Genomic DNA, 19,775 nt, shown 5'->3' on the forward strand with positions numbered 1-19,775 from the left:
TCCAAGTCTTCATCTGCAATTTGATAATCAATGGCTTTCGGGGGTTGCAAATCTGAATATGAGAAGTCTTGAACAAGGTTCTCATTGCTCTTTATATGATTCAAATCAAGACTTGTTGACATTTGATTTCTGATTGCATGGTAGTTATCTCTGATGAAATGAAACGAATCAAAACAAAAAGGCAAAGACCATTCACTTACTTCAAACTTTGATGCACTTTCCTCATCATTGTCATAGCTGTTATGCATCATTTGATCATTGTACTCGAGCTGTTGTAAGTGAACTTCTTCCTCCTCCCACAAACTAGCTGCTGATTTGTCTGTAAGATTAGTTTCTTTTTGGAGAACATAATCATCATCATACTGATCAAACTGAGGCAAATCATCAGTATAAAACACATCATCAAGCATACATGTCATATCAACAGATCTCTCTTCTCCAAGATGATCTACAAAACAATCATTATCGGATCTATGACAACTAGGATCAGAAACAAAATGTTTTGGATCAGCAACTTGTTCTTCTTCAATCAGCGAGCCATGAGCTTGAGCATCATAAGCATTTCTTGCGGTGACCTTCTCCATCATCTTTTCCACTGCACTTACCAAAATGTCAAGCTTCACCTCTAGAGATGTCGATTCGGCCGGATCTATGTTTTTCATCTCTTCTTCTTTCAACCTTGCCCTTCGGATCAGCAGATGAGCCTCTACATTTACTGCACTGTTTTGCATCTCGTGAAGTATTGCAATATCCCTTTCTCTCAGCTGAAACTCCATCTCCGGGTCAAAGGCACCCGGATAGTGCAAGAGAGCAGATCTAGGAGTAGGCCTTATATCAGCTGGCATCGAATAATAAACTTGGTTAAATCTGGCTGAAAACTATTGTACTGTCTCCCCTGGCAATCTTTTCAGCTGGTTATACTCTTTTACAATCAAGAAAAGGTTCTGCCCGATCATCCACCTGTCGAGAAAAACTTTGACAAACTGCTGGAAATCTGAAATGCTTGCATCAGGCAGGGTTTTAAACCAACTCTTCACTTTGGCTTGCAAAGAAAGAGCAAAAAGCCTTATACTGACATCTTCTTCATCAACTTCAAAAAGATCTAGAAAATTCTCAAAATTCTGCACATGTTGCTCAGCATTGACATTCTTACTTTCACCATCAAACCTCGGCAAGTATAGATCATAGTTTTTGGGGAAAGCACGGAGAACAGAAGGTAAAACAAGAGGTTTATACCAATCTGGAATTTTACAAGGTGTAGGGGTATGTACAGCAGGTATAGAATTAGTTTTGGTCTCTTGAGACTCATCAATTTGAAGATGGTCATCATAAGATTTAGAAGAAAGGTCTTGATCAAGCTCAACGGTATAAAAATCTTTGGTATTCACAATCTTCAAAGGGAAAGAATCAACTGCAGGTCGAGGATCTTTTCTCAAGCATAATATACCTTGCAAAGAAGTTTTGACATTCTCGGGAAAAGAGAAGAAATAATTTATGACAAAGAACAAAATGTCTTGGATGAAATTCCAACTTGAATACCTGATCTGCCCATGTTGTCCTTTCATGTTTCTGTTGGTCGGGATCATCCTCCAGTGGAGTCTTTGGATCTGATCTCGAAACTGATTTAGAGTCACCGGGTGAATGATTTCAGCCTTTCAAGTGTCTGATCGTTGTCCACCATCAACAATCAGATCTGAACTTGATACATGTACTGGGGTGAAATGCAAATGAAGTGTTGTATTCACAAGCTCACGGAGATTGACTGAAGCAACGTTTATCTACTTCCGCTAATGCAAAGCAAAAGCGTTTCGAAGGCTACCTGGCATAACTTCAGGCTCCGTCTAAGACTTATGAAACCAACACATCAATCAACAAGCAATTTGTTCTCCCCAGTATGGTCGCCAATATGTTAGCGCTTGGAATTTCACCTCAGGCTGAGAAAGGTAAACTTCAAGGCAACATCAAACCACTTAGCCTCGTAGCTAGCCCTACGGGGCAGGAGAGGGCTCTCTCCGGTCTATCTCAGTAAAGATCTTCAATGGGAGAGATGACCAATAGGAAAACATTGATTTTAGGCTAGTAAACTGATCAAGAGGTTTAAATTTGGGATTTTTAAAGTTTTGGTGGAAAATTGGGGAATGGCAATTTCGGGTGCGGGGATTGGACACAGTTTTCGCAGGGAGTTCTTTGGGGCAAGGTAGGAAACAGTATTGATGCCTTTGATAGAGATGGATGGATGAGAATGACTAGTGAGGAGTTAAGGAGAGCAAGCAATAACCTTGAATTCCCCTTAAACAGTTGAAAACATTGATATTAAGCAAACTTAAAAGCAGAGCATGATAGTCATGAATTCTACTTTAACACTTCATTTGCCTAATTTGCAGAAGGAAAAGTAAGGAAATGATTCACATAAAACACTTACAAGTACAAAGAGAAACACACCATCAATACATGTGACCACAAAAATCCCAAAAAGGACTGCAAAACCCTGGTCTTCATTTGCCAAAAATTGCAGAGATACAGTGAATAATACAATAAGAGCTTCTCCCTCAAAAGTCCAACCATGAAAATGAGCAAGAGTGTACATAATATAGATCATCTAACATCTTTCCCTGCCTCTAGGGGTCGAGCTCACTATCCTAGGAGCTGTTTCAACCAATTCTAAACTAAGCACTGAAAACTAGGCAGTCAAAACAACTTGCCTCTATAAGCTAGGAAACCAATTCATTCATTTAATTTTCACCTATCTCATGAATGAATCTTCTAGAAGAGATACATAAGTGTCATAAAATTACATCATTTACAACAAGGAGGATAAAAATCAACTCCAAAAAGTCAAACATAGTCAAAACTGCGTTTTGCTGAGCTGTAGGCTGAAATCCTAAGCAATTTGCCTGACGGGTTGCGCGCCTCTGACGGGTCGCGCGCCTGGTTCAACGGGTCGCGCGCTTTCCCAACTCACACAATTCGCTCAAACTCTCTTGGAAACAATTGCTCTATCACTTGAATGCACAATGAGGCTTGATGGAGGGAGATTAGGGCTTGTATAGCCTTGTTTGAATTAATTTCATGTCAAAACCCTCTTTCTAATGTTTTTCATGACACTTTTAAACTTTGAATGCTGCTGACTTTTTGGTTTCCTTTTGTCCTGAAATTGGTTGAATTGATGTTTTTCCTTAATAATTTTTGCAGGGATAGCTTCTGAAGAGTCTTGGCAAAGGGGACCAGGGTTGCGTGTTGCCTTTCAAAGAATTTTTGAATTTTTACAATTTTTACAAAATTTTGAGAAATGACCTTGGCTTTAAAAACAGGGTTCTTAAATCCAAAGTAAAAATTAATTGTACAAGATGAAATCTTTTAAAGAAACATTTTGAAAATCATCCCTCTGGCTTGCTGGGCACTTATTGACCTTCAGAGACATGACCTTGAAGATAAATTTGACCTAAACCCTAGACCTAGAAATTTTGACCTCAAGACAAGACAAATAACCTTGAAAAAGTTTAATGACTAAAACAACTTGATCCAGCAGTGCCAAGAGGGGAATAAAGACACCAACTCCTCCATCAGGGTTATGGCATGCCTAATGGTATGCAAGACACTGATGAGACACCTACTTATGCAAATGCAAAGAGCTTTGATCGCTGATGGAGGGCTACTAGACCGACTCTAACAGAAGGGTTGGTCACTGTGCTTCTAAATGTCCTTATAAATAAAATCATGAGAAAGCGAAGAATTCTTTAAGAGGGAACGTTAAAGGATGGTTTGATAACAAGAAAAGTTTTTATACTCACGAATATAGTGAATATTCTACCAATAATGAGGATGTTGAATCTGATCAAGATTGTCAATTTCTTATGGCATTTGACAAAAAATGTGTAGATAAATTTGATGATGTTTTTATTGATGCTCTAGAAGAAAAGGATATCTGTAAGGAAAATACTCTTGTTGAAGAAATAACAAACATCAAATTATGTACGAGACTGTACTAAATAAGACTCGCGTATATACGTGCCTTGTCTATATAACACCTGCGGACAGATCTCATACTATTGAACACTGAGGAACCATACAAGACCATTTCACAAGTTACAGATTACTGAACAAATCAAATATTTTTTAACCAACTACAGACCATAGATCATATACCCAGTCAAATTTATGTATCATTAAAACTGATCAATTCAACCAAGTCACTTCAATTTTCACAGTCAAACATAGATCATCATGATAGATACATCATCGACAGACAATAGCGAGTAAACTAGACAACATCAACTATAAACATCAATCATCAGATCAAACCCTAGTTGGTGTATGCGACTTCCACAAGGAATATTGGCATATGTACGCGCTTACTATGCACAACACCCACGTACAAATCTGAACATACTGAAAATTATCTCACAAAATATATACACGACCCTACAGAGATGGATTCGCGTGTGTATGCAACTATGCCCAAACATACCTGCGTACAAATCTAAAAAACTTTCGTTGCAAACATATTTCACTTTTCACAACCTTTACTTTCAATACTACAAACTTCTGAATAAATCATTTAGATCACAGTATCACAATTTCATCAATATTAGCTACTTAGACATTTGCAGTAACTCAATCAAGCACATAAGTCAACATATTTCAGATCTTTCAGATCTAAGTCTTCTCCTTGTTCCCTGGTGCACCCCTGATTCAGATCAAATCATTCATAGACAACCCAATACTTGTACACCCAACACCTTGATCTCCATCTCTTTATATAGCTTTAGCCTTAGTCAATACCTTAGTTCAATCCCTTAGTAATGTCGTTGGTATTCTTTTACGGGATCAAATAACCGTTGTCACTGTTGAAAAATGTGTAACTAGGTTCGGTCTTCATAAATACGAAATGTACTTTTGTTTCTTGTATATTGTAAAATGAAAGAAAAAATATTATTATTTATTTTGGAGGATGGGTTTCATGCTCAAGGTATTTTATTTTATAAGTCAAGCACCCATTGAGTGCTTCTAGGGTTTGTCTTAGGTCAAGAAGTCAAAAGAGTCATTTTCATAAGTTGAAGACTCCTTCAGGCACATTGTAACTAGTAAAGAAAATTATTTTTGTCATTTAAAGAGTCAAAATACCCTCCAAGACCAATTCGGCCAGGCAGCTGGCAAGTCGAGCTAAAAGGAAGAGCCACATCCACCTTGAAGAGGCTATATATAGGAGTAAACTCTACCTCCTTGAGACACATTCATCCATCACTCATTCTAGTGAAAACGGAGTAAAAAGAAGGTAGTGAAGAAGGAAGAGGACGAAGGAGAATTTTGTTTGGGCTATTTCTCTCTCACACATGCTGAGGACTAGGGTTTTAACAACAGATCTAGGGTTTTTAATTTCAATCTTGGAGAAAAGAAGACAAGAAGGTCAAGAAAAGGTCACCAAGGGTCATCCTCAAGCTCCAGAAGTTAGGGAAAGGCAAGTGAAGGTCAAAGGAAGGATCAAAAGGTATATCGAAGCTCACATGTGTGGCAGCAGCAACTGCTGGGGGGGTTGAAATTTTGAGATTTGTAGTGGAGGCCGAAATTCTGTAGCTGGAGGTCGAAGAAGTGCTACTAGAAGAGATATGACTGAGTTTGATTGGATCAAGGTTAACACATCATCCGGAGAGGTTGGTCTTGTTCTTGGAGGGTATTGGGTTCAGTCTTAAGGTCTTGGAATTTGTCAATTGAAGAATCTATAAGGAAGAGAAGAGATTTGCGGGTTTTCCTCTCAAGTGGAGAGGTTTTGGCCCTAGCTTGCAACCTATATTTTGTGTTCTTATTCTTCTTGTTTTGGTAGTTGTATGATGATACACACACATAATAATAAGTAACAAAGATAATAAGTAAAAAACATCACAAGCAATTATCAAGTAAAGAGAAATCAATGTACTCATTTCCCTCTAGATTTCTCAATAGTCGCACCCATTACTATGGGCCAATACCATGGTAAATACCCCTGGTATCCATATTACCATGGTGCGGATTTTGTACGTGACTTTTCTTCACAATACCTACATATGTACGTGACCTTTCTTTTCGGGACCCACATATACTATCTCAAACTTTTCTTTTATCATTGTTTTGTCTCTGAACTAACATTCCTTTGTCCATATCACTTGTAGCATCTCTATCATTCTGCATAACCATCCTATTATCACAATGTTGACATATTTATCAAGTACGTCGCCATCAATGACAACACATTAGCCATTATGCCAACAATCTCCCCCTTTGGACTTGATGGCAACCACTTTGGTGTTTGGTCACCACCTACAACTACCAAGATTTCTTACCATTCTTCTCCAAACACCAAGCTTCTATGAAAATGAGTTAGATTTGAAAATGAAATGCCTTAGATATGATAGAGGAGGAGAGTTTATATCAGATGAATTTTTCCATTTCTATGAACAACATGCCATCAAAAGACAATTTTCTATAGCTAAGACTCCTCAACAAAATGGAGTAGCAGAAATAATGAACAAAACAATCCAACAAATGGCATGTGCCATGCTTTATGAGTTAGGAACACCGCATACGTTCTTGGGGGAAGTAGCACATACAACCATGAATATTATTAACAAAGCTCATGTTCAAGTAAACAGTGATAAAACTCCATATGAACTATGGTATGGTAAGCCTGCAACTGTCAAACACTTTAGAATTTTTGGAAGCAAATGTTACATAAAGAAAAATGATGATAATCTTGGAAAATTTGAATCTAGAGTTGATGAAGGAATCCTTCTTGGATACTCTTCTATAAGAAAGGTATATAAATGCTATAATAAAATGCTTCAAAGGATTGTTGAATGCATATGTAATAACCATTCACACACAGTAACTAAAATCTGAAATACAGAAGCCTGAAGAATTAATTTGTACTTACCTTAACTGCTGCTGATTCTGCTACTGATCTGGTGATTCTGCTGCTGGTGATGCCGTGTCTATTTTGATCCAATCTCCGGGAGACCAATACCACCCAACCAGACTGAGCAAACCTAGCTGCTCAATCCAGAAAGCTGCTCAACAGAAGCTCTCTGTCCGTCCGTGCCCAGAACCTCAGACGGCTTAAAGCTCTTCCAATAGATAATTATCTTCTCCTGGTTTTCTCCTGGTGAAATTCTGCTTCCGGTTCTCTCTGCCCCTCTCTGGTTTTTTTCCCCTTCTCTCGATCCAGGCTGCCGGTTTTTATCCATGGGCCTGGCGGTGGCCGCCTTCCTACCTGCAGCCACCGCCTTCCCGCGACTTGACACGCCCTCCATGCAATTTAACCTTCAGATCTTTTCCTGGCAAAAGGGCGCTCTGCTATAAATTCTCAGTTGGTTGGACGCGCCCCTTATTAATGGATCCTTTAATGATTCTTTTAGGTACGCTAGCATAGGTTGTGTTTTACGCTGCATATGTATATTCATAAGTTTAGCTTATATATATCTTATAACATTTGGATTATATATATATTATAAAGTTCCATTATATAGTATATAAAATTTATAAAGTTCAATTATGTATTTTGTAAATTTAATATATATATATATTATAAAGTTTAATTATATATTTTATAAAATTTAACTTATATATATTTATAAATTTAAATTGTATTTATAAGACTTAACACATTTATTGTTTAAATTTCATCACATTTGTTTTATTATAAGGTTTAAAACTTTATATAATGGATCAATTTAGCTGGGTCGTTACAGCATAGGTGTTGTAATTGACGAAGCATCCATGGGGATCAAAAGAGAAGAACCAACAAATAACAAACCTCTCCCTACTACAAGCCAAAAGGTTGTCGGAGAAAGAAATAGAGAAGCATCAGAAGAAGGAAATGAAGATACAGATACATCAAAAAAGACTCCTTCAAGGTATGTTCAGAAAAATCATCTTAAATCTCAAATTATAGGTGAAAAGGAAGCAGGAATACAAACTAGAAGAACTCTTGTTGGAACTTCTAGTTACTTAGCCTTACTATCCACAATTGAACCTCAAAATGTGAATCAAGCAAGAAAAGATGAATGTTGGGTTAAGGAAATGCATGAAGAACTTGATCAAATAGAAAAGAACCATACATGGGAATTAGTACCAAGGCCTCATGATAAAAATATTATTGGGACAAAATGGGTGTTCAAAAACAAACTGAATGAAAATGGAGAAGTAATTTGAAACAAAGAAAGACTTATATGCAAAGGCTATGCTCAACAAGAAGGGAAAGACTTCGAAGGAACATTTGCACCTGTATCTAGACTTGAAGCCATAAGAATGTTTCTTGCATTTTCAAGTTTTCATAACTTTAAAGTATATCAAATGGATGTTAAATCTGCATTCTTAAATGGGGATCTAGAAGAAGAGGTCTATATAGAACAACTTGAAGGGTTCATTCTTGGCAATGATAAAAATATTGTGTGCAAACTTAATAAGGAATTGTATGGATTAAAACAAGCTCCTCGTGCATGGTATTATCATCTTGACAGTACCTTCAGCAACAAGGGTTCAAAAAGGGGTCTGTAGATAGCAAGCTATATATCAAAAACTCTTGACATCATATTTGGAAGCAATGTAGAGTCTATGAGTCAAGGATTTGCTTCAGTTATGCAACAAGAATTTGAAATGTCTCTACTTGGTGAACTAACATACTTTCTTGGTCTTCAAGTTCAACAAACTGAGAATGGTATAGTTCTTTCTCAAACGAAGTACCTCAAACAAATTTTGAAAAAATATGGGATGGAGGACTGCAAGCCAGTATGCACACCAATGGTAACGGATCCAATCTTAGTCAAAATGATGATTCTCCTTCAGTCAATCAACTAGAATACAAATCTATGATTGGCAACTTTCTCTACCTTATAGGTTAAAGACCAGACATTATGCATGCAGTTGGAATCGCTACACGATTTTAAGAAAATCCTAAGGAAACTCATCTCCAAGTTGTTAAGAGAATATTCAAGTACCTACAAGGAACTCAAGATCTTGGTCTATGGTACCCAAAAAATGCAGATTTTACACTTCATGCTTACACAAACGCAAATTGGGTAGGTAATATTGATGACCGCAAAAGTACTAGTGGAGGAGCATTTTATTTGGGACCCCGCTTGATTTCATGGTTCAATAAGAAAAAAAGCTCCATCACTTTATCTACTGTTGAGGTAGAATATGTTGTTGTTGCATCTTGTTGTACTCAACTTCTATGGATGATCCAAACATTGCAAGACATTCAAGTCACTTGTCCTCAACTAGTACCTATTCTCTGTGATAATACTAGTGCCATAAGTATCTCTAAGAATCCTATCATGCACTAAAAAACCAAGCACATCCCAATCAAATATCATTTTCTAAGAGAATAGGTGCTTGAACAAAAGATCAAACTGGAGTATGTTCCTTCAAAGGGATAAGTTGCAGATATATTTACAAATCCACTTCCACATGATTCCTTTGAATATCTCAGACAAAAATTAGGAATGATTCTTGCTTCATCACTCTGCTAATTATTCTGACAGGTATGTCATGTTCAGGGGGAGCTGTGACTATAAATTACTACAGTTTACTTTTTGTACACAGATGATGTGAAGGACAGTCGCATATGCACGCGGTTTTTGAGTTAGACAGACGCGTATAAATCTCAGTGATTGATAAAATGGCTCAGATTCAGGGGGAACCTCCTATATGCATTCACCATTTCATGTTTGGTCTTTGGTTTCTGATATTGGTTTGTTGCAGTTTGTTGGTTTAGAGGAGCAACTATTATAACCCTAAATTCCCTTTTTGGCATTATGGTTTCATAAGCATGTCTTGTTGCAAATATTTTCTCATGGCTGGATATTTCTATTGTTACTGATGGAAATTTATATGTTGTTGATCTGTCACTAGTTATCAATAACGCATATGATAAAGTTTATCTATTGACATTCTTTATGAGGAGGATGTTCATGTTACTTCTATGATGTTGCTATCAAATATTCATGTTGCAGGTTCCTATATGGTATATGGTGGTTGTTGATGAATATCATGATCTTACAACCTCATTGAAGGTCTTGGTTTTGGTTATATATATCTTGTATGTCCCTTGATGTAAAAGTTCATGCAAAGGCCCATGTTGTAAATCATTGTAAACTTCTATCATGGGCTACTGGGGTCAATTCATTCATGTATGTAATCCCATTATGTTGGGACATTGATATAGAGTTGGGTCAACTATGTAACCCGACTGTGTTGGGTGATTGATGTAATTATGAGTCATTGGTGATAGGAAAGGTATTATTTGGTTGAGACATATAGTCTTGTGCTTTTATTGTATATCTTTATAGGTTCCAGCATATGCTCAGGGGGAGCATGGTCAGTATGTAGTTTTCATATTCAACAGATCAGACCTACAGTGATATTCTCTACAAAGGGGGAGAGAAGCCTACATTCAACATTGGTCAGCCCTTTCCCTTGATGTCAAAGGGGGAGAGAAGCTTGGTGTTTGGAGAAGAATGCTTGTAGAAGCTTGGTAAGAAGTCTTAGTATTTGCAGGTGTGTTTGCAAGTGGCGACCAAACACCAAAGTGGATGTCATCAAGTCCAAAGGGGGAGATTGTTGGCATTATGGCTAATGTGTTTTCCTTGATGGAAACCTACCTGATAAAGATGTCAACATTGTCATAATAAGTGATATGGACAAAGGAATGTGATGGATGATAAAAGAAAAGTTTGAGACATATGGATTCAAACTAGATTTAATTAATACCCTTTACTTAATCACATTTCCTAAGTTTAGACTTAGGAATACATTAAAAATGATTAATTATTTTAATTAAACCATCTCTAGGTGGAATTTTCCTAAACGATTTTTGGGTCTTGGAGAATGCATGTGTCTTAGCCTCTCTGTAAAATCTTGAGGCTAGAGCACATTCGATGCTACAAAAATCAACACTCCCTCTTAGCGAGGATTGTGCTCTAGTGTTGCAACCCACTAAAGCATCACTCTGTCTCTGCACCATCTCCTGCTTGCTGTTGATGTCTGCCTCTGCTACCCATCAACTACTACGCAACTTTGGTTGTTGCATCCATGCTACTGTTGGCCCCGTTGAACTGTTGCCATCACTGCATCTGCACTGCAACCTTTTCCAACTGCAACGGAAAAGCATCCAAAATACTGAACCAATTGCGGTCAGTATGATGCATCTATCACTCGAGTCCTGACTGCTACTAGACTTTGCATTGTCGCTGAAGTCTCTACGCTGCTGCTGACTCTGCTCTGTGCCAAATGCACTGTTGCTAACTCTGCATTCTGCTGTCTAGTATCTAACTGCTACTAGCTACTACATCTGTCACTCTAGCACCTGACTGCACAAACTGCCACTGATCCATCCTACTATTGCATGCTATGGGCTCCCGTAGCAAGGTATTGATTCATGAGGTGGACCTCCTCAAGAATCCTGCCCATCCTGTAGCTCTCTGGAGCTACAACTCCAAATCACCCCACCTCACCCCTGGAGGTAACTCAGTGATCATGGTGAAATATAATATACTCACTGTGGTTGCTACTACTTTGTTGATGATTCTGCACTGTTGTTGCAACTACTGCAATAATGAGTCTGATCTCCCCAGATCCAGAAGTACTAGCTTCGAGAGGGTTTCTCCCTTTGAAACTAGAGTTCCTCTATGTCTCGATCTCCCTATGGGAAATCTCTTTACTCCCTCCTGGCAACTCACAGTCCTCCTACACTAGAAACTAGACTGCAAAGTTCTGCGCTAGGAATCTCCTGGCTGGAACTGCACTTGCATAATGCAACTCGGAAATTCACACTGCCTGTGTCACTGCAACTAGTTCTACAACTGTCTTCTTGACTGCAACTAGCTATGCAACTTTCATTTGAATGAATAGCTGCATCTGCTGACACTGTGATCCTCCTGCCACTGATTCTATTGGGCTCCCGTAGCAAGGACACTGATCAATGTGAGAAATCTACAACAACTGGATCTAATCTGTTGCTCTTCCATGGGTCCTGCCCACCTGTAGCCATCTCTAAAAATGTCAAATTCCTCCTCTTCTCCTCTGCACAATTGTTGCCCAGCTATTCGCACTCCCTTCTAGAGTGAGAAAATTTGCACACAACTACTGCTGCTCTGCTAGGAAAATTCAAACTTCTTGGCTAGAACTCCCCTGAGGAAAGAATTCCCTCAGTGTGTGCTCTTCCTTCCTCCTGACGCTAGTTACACAAGCAAACTGCTGAAAAATCTACATCCCAGCTGAAGATTTGCTCTGCAAGGAAACTGCTGCTACTCCCTCTACCTTTGGTACTCTTCGATTTGGAAAATTTTATTCTCTGTCGACTCACTTAGAGAAGTAAAATTTCCTCTAAAAACTGACCCTCCTGGCCAAGGAAATACACTACCCCTCAAGTTTCGAATTGCTGCCAATGCAGAAATTCAACCCTTCTTCTCCCTTTCTACTCTGAGCTCTCTAGCTTACGAACTGTTCTCTGAAACCATGTGAAAATTCGAAAACCACGAATCCTACTGCAACAACTAATTAAGTTTATTCTATTTGTTAAATAAACTGAACAAATTATTTACTGTATCCTACGGTAAATATCAAAACTAATACACTGCAGCCCTCACAAATACAATATTGCAGAAGAAAAATACTACACAGGAGAGAAATAAACACACACACAAGTACACCGTTTTTTTTGGACAAAAGTCCCCGGAAAACCCCAACAAACCGATGCAGCAACTGAGGGTTTTATTATTATGCAGTAGTATTTTGAGTACAAATCATTGGATTCCCAAACTGGGTATCTAATGCAGAGAATAAACTGGCAAAGAGGTAGTGAGAAATATTCTCACACTGTCATTGGCAATACGACACTGATCTAGGCTTTGGATGAGCTGCCCTATGCTATCTCTACAGAGTCTCTACGTGGGCTCATGCAGTCACTGTGTCACAGCTCAAGGGACTGCGTCACCCTCTCCTTCTGATCTTCTACACACTGGAAACTTGACTCCCTGGCCTTCCGGACTCACACCCCGACTTCTGGCACTACATCTCGACTACTCCCCAGCAAAATTTCAGACTCCCTCTGAAGCACTGTGCTGCCTCTCTGGACCTCTCGATGCCTTCACTACCTTGCACTCACTGGGACTGGAAAAATGCTCCTCCAGTCTACTATCTCTGCCCCTCACTGCAAGAATATCACTTGATCTCTCTCTAGCAACTCACCACTGCTACTCTTGAGAAATTTGATCTCTAGATCTCACTATCTCGGTGTGTTCTCCAAGTGCCCACAAAGCTCCATCTTATAATCTCTCGTTGGAGCACCAACGGACAAGATTAAAACATAATCGATGGCTAAGATTAACTAGGGGTTGATCCTCGTCTTCTTCTAGAAGATTCACACCAAATTTAATTAATACCCTTTAATCAATCACATTTCCTAAGTTTAGACTTAGGAATACATTAAAAATGATTAATTATTTTAATTAAACCATCTCTAGGTGGAATTTTCCCAAACGATTTCTGGGTCTTGGAGAATACATGTGTCTTAGCCTCTCTGCAAAATCTTGAGGCTAGAGCACATCTGATGCTACAGAAATCAACAGTCGACACTTGTGTCGTAAAGGTACATCTTAAGTGTCACACTTGGAGATAAGTGTCGCTTTACTGTCGTTTTGTTGTATGCATGTTGGTTTTGGGTACTGTGTATCTTCTTGCTATGTGCATGGGTGTATATATGTGTGTGATCACGTTCAAGACCTGTTACATGCTTGTATTCTCTTGTCGCATTAATCTCACACTTAGTCAATCTTGGAGTTCATCCCTGTCCTCACATCTTGCGCAACTCATGAGCACATTCAAATTCTAGTTAAGTGATGAGCGCATTGTGTACTCCTAAGCCTCAATGATGAGACCCTTACCTCCTAGACCTGCGCATTGCGCCCATCTTGAGGACAACCTCCTCAACTGCGCATTGAGCAACCTCTGAGCAAAAACCCTCCACCTTGCTGCTTACACTTGTCCACTGTGTATTCCTTGATCCATCCTATCTTATATTGTGCACTGCACATTCTTAGTGGATAGTAAGGCCATCCTCTCCTTCAAGCATTGTGCATTGCATAGTCACAGTACCTAAGATTGCTATCCTTGCCTCCTGGACTTGCCCAAGGCGCAATCCATGACTTACCTCTCCCTTGTCATTGTGCATTGCACAATCACAATATCCAGACCCTCACTCACTACCTCCTAACTCTATGCACTGTGCCCAAGAAGGCCTCTCCCTTCAATCATTGCACACTGTCCCATCACAGTCAACATGTTGCATAAGGAAACAAGGTAGACTAGGTGATTTTGGGACTGATGTTTTCTTGTGATGAGTGAGCTTCACTTGTAGGTCTTTTCATCTCAACATGGCAAGATGTTTCTCAAGGAGGAAATCAAGGAGAGGTTGCAAGAGGATACTTAGGGAGATGAGATACAAAGAGATCATCGTGCAGGAGTAAAGGAATCTTGGGCCACATCAAAGAGATGACAACTCATGTTGACTTAGAAGGTTCCAACACTTATCTAGATCCTTTGGAGGGTGAAGATGAAGTACAAGTCAAATCTATCATGAAGAACTAAAAACATAGAAGCAAAGAGAAGAACCTTACACTGATACACTATAATAGAATCTTATGTCACAGTCGCCAAATTATGGCTTCTCAAAGTGCCATCACAAAAGTCTTATGTTGTCCATGTATTTTGCCACAATTTGTTGAATGTAATTTTGTATTTCCAAAGATGACAAAATGTAAAATGTGTGGAAGCCCAAGGGTCACATATGGAATGTGGAAAGCCACTAGGAAGTCCTAGAGTCATGTAGGAGCTCAAAGGTCACATAGAAGCTCAAAAGTCACATGGGAGCTCAAGATTCGTGAGGGAAGTCAAGAGTCATAGGGGAGGTGAAGAGTCACCTCATTTTGTTATAAATAAACCCTCACAGCTCAAGCAAATGACTTTTCACCTTGGCTTCTCTAGCTTGGCATAGGAGAGAAGATCATTCTTTGGAGGATTCCACTATTGGAGCTAGTGTTGCATCATTGTAATTGCATAGTGGAACTTTCACTTAATATTTGAAGCTCTCAGAGTTGGCGCACTTTCATGCATGTATCGTGGATGTTGTAAGACTATTCTTTTAATGTTTGTGGTATATGTTTGTTTTCATACATACTAAATAAAATGAACTATTTCATTGGCTTTGGTATACATCTTGTTGAATGTGCATTGTTACTTGCTTTCATGATCATTGTTACTACGTGAACTATTTCGCAGGGTACGATTCTTTCTATGCTCCCATGTGTGTTTACTAGAATAGTACTATTACTTTTCTCTTAAAGAATCACTCTTTCTACTCTGTTCGAGAAAGAACTTTATACACATTGCAATTGTATGTTTCACAATGTCAACTTACTTGCTTATCTCAAAGTTTCTGTGTAATCTCTTATGTTGATAATTGCAGCCAAGGCAAACTTTTAAGTTATGGTGGCCGGGCCTATTATCCAGATGGGGCTCCTATCCCAAACGGTGAGAGGTCTAATTGGGACTTCATACCGGAGACCCTCTTACTGTTGGCAGGTTCCAACACTGTCAACAGGTATATTGTAGGAATAATACAGTATGGAATTTTGTACACTGATTCCAAAGATAGCCATCTTATTAGTTACATAGATAGGGATTTTGCATAAAGTATTGATGATAGAAAGAGTACCCTAAGATATGCATTTCAACTAGGTACAGGACTAATTTCATGGGCATCCAAGAAGCAGCCCATTGTCTCCATTTCATCAGCAAAAAAACAGAGCATGTAGTGGCAACAGGAGCAGCATACCAAGCAGTTTGGTTAAGAAGATTGATAAGTGATCTGGAGCCTAAAAAGAAAGAAACCCTTATTTTCTACGATAATAATTCAGCTATTGCACTTTCCAAAAATTATGTGTTTCACCGCAAAAGTAAACACATTAACACCCATTTTCACTTCATCTAAGAGCTAGTCAACAATGATAAAATCAATCTTTGGTTTTGCAATTCCAAAAATCAGTTGGCAGACATCTTTACAAAGCCATTGGCAAATGCAAGCTTTGAATTTCAAAGACAGAATTTACGAATTCTCTGTGCTGAAAAGTATAATGAAGATGAAGTCAAAATTAAGGGGGAGTGTTGAATGTAATTGTTGACTACATCATCCAGCTGTTAAGTAGTTTACATAGTCAATAGTTTTGGCAGTGTAGTGCATTCAATGCACAAGTAGTAGTTTGCAAAAATGGGTAAGACTGTATCAAACAAGGTATACCATATTAGATTGAGTCAAACAAGTAGTTCTATATATTCTCTATATAACCAGTTTTTGGTGTAGTGTGGCAAAATGGTATATTGATGTGAGAAGAACTCCATTGGTTTTTCAATTTGGGTAACTCTATGTTTTACTGTGTTTTTTCATTGTTCCTCTTAAATTACCACACACACAAATTGTGCCAAAGTGATTATCCAAGCTAACTACCATTGATAAGCTAACTACCATTGATATTCTTGTGCATGGGTGCCTAGAATAATTTGCTTAAATATTGACACTCGACCTAGTTGGTAAGAATTGATGCATACCCGTCGCACTTGTTCAAATTCGGCAGACACGAGCCAACACTTTTTCAGATTCAGTCGGTTAGATGCCACTTAAACCACCAGCTGAAAACTTGGCTTGACTTTTAAACGAGTTGAGTTTACTAATTTTGGCCAAATTTAATCAAACCTTGTCAAACATGCCAAGACTCGCATGGTTTGAACAAGACTGGGTGAACTTAATCGAACTTCACTAAGCCTTTGGTGAATTTGATCAAGGACCATTGAGTTTGATCAAGACTCAGTTACTCAACCAGTTTCAGCCAGTTTGGCCATTTTAACTTTGGAAGAACGATCATTTTGTCTTTAAGTAACATTGGCCTAGGCCTATCAGTTTTTCTACAATTTTCCCCCAAGTCTGAGACATATTCTTACTCTTTGGTTTTTCTTCCCCAAGTCCAGGTTATGAGACTAAGCTGATAGCAGCAGTATACAGCACTGTTGCAAAACTCTCCAATTTCAGGTGACTTCTCTAAGTTTGTCAGGTCACTAATTTTTCTATGTTCTCCTGAGTTTTCATGTCCAAGTTTATGATCGCCTAGTTTTGCAGGTTTTCCCCATACTTTTCCAGTTTTCCCAATTTCCCAAGTTGATGACCCCACCGATTTTTTGTTGATGCTAAGTTTTGCAACATTCGTAAACGCTCAGAAAGTCCTGGGCTATTGTCTGGTCAAAGTAGTTGCTGATTAAAAACATTTTGGATGGCGCCTATGCATATCAGGCCAACTGTATTTCAAATTAAACAAAAGATGCTTAACAGAACATAATAACTTTGGTCAATGAGAAACACCTATATTTTCAATCCTATATGTGAGATCATTCCTTCACAGGTGTTTTGAATATTGAAAAAGAAAAAGAACCTGGAAGATAGAGAAGCAAAGGAGCATTTGGCGGAGGCTTTCCACAATCGAGAGGAGTGAACCAGCGAGGAGGACCGCACTGACCAGATTGCTTCATCATCTTCTTCGCCTGCTTCACAATCTCTTCCACTCTCTTCCCAACCACTATACTTCTTTGACTCCGACAAGAGAATATTCTGAGTTTGAAGGTTTTTCTGTTTGGTAACTGCTTTGAGTTCGAGTACTCAGTGAATTTTCTTCTGTAATGTAACTGTAACTGTCTTGGGTGCTCTCCAAAAGCACAGAGAGATATAGGATCGGCCACTGTTGCCATCTTCACTGCCAATTCTGCTCGCTATTGCTTCGATGTGATGTGTATCTTCAATGTTTTCGATGGTGTTAATGTCTCTGCATTCTTCTGGGGAAATAGAAATGTAAAGATAGAAAGAGCCACCCACCTCAAAGATACGAGTACTATTTTCATCCAACTCTCTGAATTATTCCTATACTCCAAAACCAGCGTGCAGAACACCATGCTGGCGTATTACGTTTCATTAAATAAATGACCATGCTGGCGTATTCCGAGATATTCGATGGAATATATTATTGGCGTATTCCGAGATATTCGATGGAATATATTATTGATCGAAGAAAGACAAAATTACTTGATCGAAGAGAGCGTGAACACATCAACACAAATTACATGATGCAATTGACTAAAAAATTACGGAACACAAATTACCGTGCCACTGTAACGTCACTGGTCTTTCAAAATTAAAACACAGAACACCTCCCCATTTAAATATATGAACACATAACACCTTCCAATTTTAAATGTATGAACTCTTCGTAAAAGCAAGAATATAATTTTAAAATTTTAAATTCCGTGGTCATTCATGACTTACATGAAGCACAATATATATTATAAAAATGGGTTATATTTTCAACGACTGGTTTTATCATACAATCCTAAAATTTATAACAAATTAATCGTTGCTTTCATTATTAAATAAACTCTTAAATTAATCGTTGCTTTCATTATTAAATAAACTCTTTCATGAGTATTGATGTCCATTATAATTAATTTTTAATTTTTTTTAACGAGTTACTTAAATTTTGGTTTGAAATCTCCGGATGCGGGTGGTTAACGCGATGGGACGGGAGATGGAAGCAAGCCACATGCCGATCCATGGGCATCACGTGGCCTTCCATGCGAGAGGACGGAGGACGGCACACTCCTGGTTTAAATTGAAGGGACGGGGGATAGCAGATGTGAATGCCCAGAGCATTGATGCAGTTATAGCGGATGGGATTTCGAGGCGGGTTGGTGACGATGGCGAGCTTATATCCGGCTGGGAGCAAGGAAATATGGTTATGCAGCACTTGGCTGGCCTCTCTGGTGTTGAGACGGCCCCCTCGCAGGCGGTGGAGTATATTACAGTGCTGGTTCTGGTTTGCGACGGTTTGGCTCATCTGGCAGTTGGCAGGGAGGCTCAAATCACCATGGTGAGACCCAGACAAAGGTTGTTGAGCCGTCGTGGTTCCTCCAGAGGCGGGGGCTCGAGCAGACCTGTGAGGAATGAAGTGAGGCACTGCTGCCACTGTAATCTGGTCAGCTCCATTGGAGCCGCTCCCCTGCTCTCAGGCCATCATCTGGATGCAGAGGCTTCCAGCTCGGCATCCTTGCCAACCTTCGGCTCCACGATTTTCAACTTCACCAGCTCCACAACAAATCCGAGAATTAGTGCTCATGTCTCCATTCTGTTCATCGAGAGCCCTCCGGAGGTGGATGACCCCATGGATGCTCAGGAGCAGGGGACGTAGGACCACCAGAAGGATGCAGAGCAAGCTCCGACTACTGAGATGGAGCAGGATGACAAGAGCCGGGCCATCATTGAAGATACTTCCAAGCAATCCCAAAATGCTCCAACAGCCACTGCGGGGGAAGTGGAAGCGACCTCGCCTACCCATGTTGAGCAGGATTACTACGGCTGGTACCCAATTGTGGAGGAGAAAATGGATGAGCCGAGCGAATAATCTCGACGGTGCCCCTGCTCCACCTAGGCGCAAGCACGCTGCCGTCTCCTGGTTTGTTGTTGTGTCAGTCTATGGTTTTTGTTTCAGAATATCAAAGCTGATAGGTTTTTGTGTCTCCCCTGCACGGGACGACCTGAACAGTCCTTTTTGTGTCAATGGTGTTAGTTCTTTCTGTATCCCCTGCGCGGGCTTGTGTGTCTATGGACAGTCTTAGTTTTGTCTCAGTTTTGTCTATGTCTGGGCAAGAGC

At 39.3% G+C, this 19,775-nt stretch overlaps 1 protein-coding gene across 4 annotated transcripts in view; it reads right to left on the bottom strand.

Annotated features, from left to right (window-relative positions):
* The window catches only part of LOC149214593 (phytyl ester synthase 1, chloroplastic-like), a 536,108-nt gene extending 518,045 nt beyond the window's left edge, over positions 1–18,063 (bottom strand). For 2 of the 4 annotated variants that reach the window (XM_089392337.1, XM_089392336.1), the window contains exon 1: positions 17,511–18,063. In XM_089392337.1, coding sequence (XP_089248463.1) covers positions 17,511–17,823 — 313 coding nt within the window. In that variant the 5' untranslated portion in view covers positions 17,824–18,063. The remainder of the gene's footprint in view (positions 1–17,510) is intronic. The other 2 variants (XM_089392339.1, XM_089392340.1) reach the window with 1 other exon arrangement.
* Positions 18,064–19,775: the final 1,712 nt, after the last annotated feature.

Source organism: Pinus tabuliformis, chromosome 1_1 (genome assembly GCF_031772625.1).
Source record: "Pinus tabuliformis cultivar Carrire ecotype Pingquan chromosome 1_1, CPIR1, whole genome shotgun sequence".
Taxonomy (NCBI): domain Eukaryota; kingdom Viridiplantae; phylum Streptophyta; class Pinopsida; order Pinales; family Pinaceae; genus Pinus; species Pinus tabuliformis.